At 34.9% G+C, this 4,122-nt stretch overlaps 1 protein-coding gene across 1 annotated transcript; it reads left to right on the forward strand.

The window, feature by feature from the left end:
• On the forward strand, positions 1–942 carry LOC103749648 (olfactory receptor 143-like). The gene has a single exon (XM_008852474.1). It carries the CDS (start codon positions 1–3, stop codon positions 940–942), a length of 942 nt encoding a protein of 313 aa, XP_008850696.1.
• Positions 943–4,122: the final 3,180 nt, after the last annotated feature.

Raw genomic sequence — 4,122 nt, forward strand, 5'->3', positions numbered from 1 at the left:
ATGAAGAAAATGAATATTGAAAATGATTCCTCAGTGACTGAGTTTATTCTTATGGCACTGACAGAGCAACCTGAGCTCCAGCTGCCCTTGTTTGTCCTGTTCTTGGTGAACTATGTGGTCACACTGATGGGAAACTTGACCTTAATGAATCTTATTTGCCTGAATTCTCACCTGCACACTCCCATGTACTTTTTTCTTTTCAATTTGTCTTGCATTGATTTCTGTTATTCCTGTGTCTTTACCCCAAAAATGCTGATGAATTTTATTTCAGAGAAGAACACCATCTCCTTCACAGGATGCATGACTCAGCTCTTTTTATTCGGCTTTTTTGGTAGTTCTGAGTGTTATGTGCTGACAGCCATGGCCTACGATCGCTATGCAGCCATCTGTCAGCCCCTCATGTATACAATTGTCATGTCCCCAAGGATCTGTTCACTACTGATGTTTGGTTCATACTTTTTGGGTTTTGCTGGTGCTATGGCCCACACTGGATGCATGATCAGGCTCAACTTTTGTGATTCTAACATCATCAACCACTACATGTGTGACATTTTTCCCCTTCTCCAGCTCTCCTGCAGCAGCACCTATGTCAATGAGCTTGAGAGTTCTATTGTTGCTGGCACTGTAGTTTTTGTATCTAGCATCATTATCCTAACTTCATATGCTTTGATTCTTCTTAGTATTTTCCATATGCCGTCGGTTAAGGGTTGTTCAAAAGCCATGAGTACTTGTGGATCTCACATAATTGCTGTTAGTCTATATTATGGAACTGGTTTGCTCACGTATATTAAGCCAACATCTGCTGAAGCTGTGGACCAGGGGAAATTTTTCTCAGTGTTTTACACTCTTGTGGTGCCTGTGCTGAATCCTCTCGTCTACAGCCTCAGGAACAAGGATATCAAACTTGCTGTGAAGAAAACTATGAAGAGAATCACCAACTGAACCCTCTTGCTTCCCTTAGCTCCAGCAGCTTTGAATGTCCTTTTATCTTTGTAATTCTATTCTTCATTATGTTTTCATATTATTTTTTTAACTCCTATTTTCATTTTAGTTGTATGAGTATACTGCCTGAATATTTCTAAGTGCACCTGTGTCCGGCAATGCCTGTGGAGGTCAGAATGGGGCGTCGTATTCCCCTGAAACTGTAGTTAGGGATGTTTTTTAGATACCATGTGGGTGCTGGGAGACAATCCTGGGTCCTTTGCAGGAGCAATAAGAGACTTTCATCACTGAGTTGTGTCTCCAATTCCACTGTTTCTAGTCTTTTTTTCTATTTTTTACATTATGGACAGATTTTGCATTTTATTTTGCCTCCCACTATGTGGTCTCCTTCTTCTGTTCTCATTTTTTATCTTGAAATATCCTCTGACTCAATGTCCCTCTATCTGATCTTCATTTTTTTTTCCAGATTGAGAGTCTATGCTGATATTTTTCTCTATGTAAAAATAACAGTATCTACTCTTTTTTTCTGATATATCTTTTCCATCTAAGGAAATGAAGTTTGGTGAACTTTTGTAAATTGATCTCTTTCATGCTGTTTTTTCTTTTGTAGATATGAATTTCCTACTTTTATCTTTTTAACACCTATAACCTCTTTCAAGCAGCTATGAAATTACAAAAATTATGAACATGCTGAATTTTCCAAAATTTCCATAGATATTGTTAGTTCCTTTGAGAAAGGTTTAGTAGAGTACTCTGCTTTGGGGGACTGTTTACTTATTGTTATGATTATTTGAAACATATTTGGCATACTTTGATCTCTGCTACTTATCTTCTTGCTAATGATAATACATTGACAGTATAATATTTTTGTATAAATAGACTTAAATCTGGGACAGTGGTGGAAGAGTAATGAGGGAATATTACTAAGGGAGTATCCAAGGAAATACTGGCAGCTGATCACTGATGAGTGAGGGAGAATTGATCTTGTTAAAGGGAGTTACTCTAGATAGGCTGACTAGACTCCAGGGGATGAACTCACACTGAGGGACATTTGGGCACACAAAGTAGGCCTTAATGGACATGAGAGAATGCCTGAAATATGGTGGGGTTGACAGGGGGCTCCTGATAGGTGAAAGCATGTACATAAGATTAAGATGTATTATAGAGATGTACCAAAAAAATCAATAAAAATATACCTTGAATAAGAAAAAGGAGTAAAATTATCTAGCCAATAATAATGTGTTCTTCAGATTTGCAAAAAGAATAGATTTTGTTTTCACCCAAAGAAATCATAGAAGAGATAGATATATTAATTCACTTGATTGAATAACCCAATGTCTACCTATAATATCATTTCACTGTATTTTATGTAAATAACTTTTCAGTTAAAATAAAATTTAGAATGATTATTAGTTTCGTATTTTATTAAGCAATTGTATATATGTGAGGTATGTAGTATGTGGTTAGGTTACAATAACCTGTTCCCCAAATATTAGATAGTGTATTCAAAGAACATTGAGAAGTCTGGGACCTCAATGTGTAAATCATTATTCTTTTCAAATTTGATGCGTTAATAAAAGTTGAATTAAACAGTTTCAATACACAATGTTTGTTACTTCAGTGTCTTTAGTATATGTTTAAACATTGTAACTTTTTAAGTGGTGATACTTATTCATTTAGTAAACACAAAAAGCTCTATGTAAACATAATAATTAAAGAAGTGGTCATGAAATTGTGAACTGGGGGATGTGGGAAGATTGGAGGGGGAGACTGAATGATGAAAATGATGGAAATAGAATAGTCATGCATGAAATTATCAAAAAGTAAAAATAAGTAAATGAAAAAAGGACTAATAGGCTTAGAGTTATTCCATTTTAAATTTTATTTAAATGTATTTTAGAACATTTATTTTAGAAAAGCATCTGCCCTGTTATCCCTGTCTCAGACATACCAGTTCCTATGACATGGGCAAAAACTTACTAATCACAGATGGAGTCCTCCAGATTCAGTGATATATCTGTACATTTATTTAGTATATACAGAAACAGAGACATTTCATATATTTATTACCTACTTTTGATATATTTCCCCATATAACAAAACAACATTCATAACCTTCCATCTTGTTACATAAAATATTTACATTTTTCTGACCATTTTAATAAATTAATATATTTAATACTCAAACATAAATTCCTATCATGTGTTTGTATAAACATCACAATTTTCTTAATGATTTCAAAAGAACATCCAAGAATAAGATAATAGAAATCCGAAGAGTATTTACATCTGATGATGTTGGAGGTGCTGACCAACTAGAAGATGAATGACAGAGGAACACAAGTGAAATCCTGGAATGATGATGCCATGTCTGTCTTTCTGAATTTTACATTTCACTCAGCATGATCTCCAGTTCCAACCTGCTTCCTTCAGTTTTCAGTATTCAGTTGTGAATAGCACTCCATTATGGGTCTACAACGTGTTTCTTTGTACACTCATTCATTGCGGGGACCTATGCTGATTCCATAACTCAGCTACAAAAAATTCTTTATTGTAACATGGATGTTCAGGTATATCAACTGGATTTTGACTAAGGGTCCTGCATACTCAGGAGTAATACAATTGGATCTTCTTAGGCCTTGAGGGACCACCTCAGTGATTTCCATAGTGGCTGAAATAGTTTACATTTTCACCAATTCTGTATAATTATTCCTTTCCCCAACATCATAGCCATGAGTGTGAGTCTGGGGCCATTAAAAATTGGGTGTGCTCTACCACCAAGGTACACTGCAAGTTATATTTATGAGCCTCATTTACTAGCTATACAGAGGAATATGGAACTATAAATATAATAAATGATTATTAGAAAAATTATGTCATTTCTCTATTCCACAGTAAGAAAGCTCAAAAGTCTGAATTTAAACTCAGAGTGACTTGAATGCCTTATGGGTGTGCTTCAATTTCTTTGTCATAAAGTACCTTCTGATGAATTTTAAACTATTTCATAACATTTATAATGGCAATCCCAGAATATTGTAAGAAATTCCTAGAAATGGAAAATAATTGTACCTGTGTACTTTCTACTTATAGAGTAGGGCAACATACAATGAGGAAAATTCCTGAAAGACCAACCATAACTCTATCTTGGGTACTAGGTATTCCTGGAGAGAAATTATAGTA

The sequence above is a fragment of the Nannospalax galili genome, unplaced genomic scaffold (genome assembly GCF_000622305.1).
Source record: "Nannospalax galili isolate Female #2095 unplaced genomic scaffold, S.galili_v1.0 scaffold607, whole genome shotgun sequence".
Lineage (NCBI taxonomy): Eukaryota > Metazoa > Chordata > Mammalia > Rodentia > Spalacidae > Nannospalax > Nannospalax galili.

Bases quoted from the DNA above. Each gene is read 5' to 3' on its own strand.
- LOC103749648 (XM_008852474.1), top strand. From the start codon at position 1: ATGAAGAAAATGAATATTGAAAATGATTCCTCAGTGACTGAGTTTATT.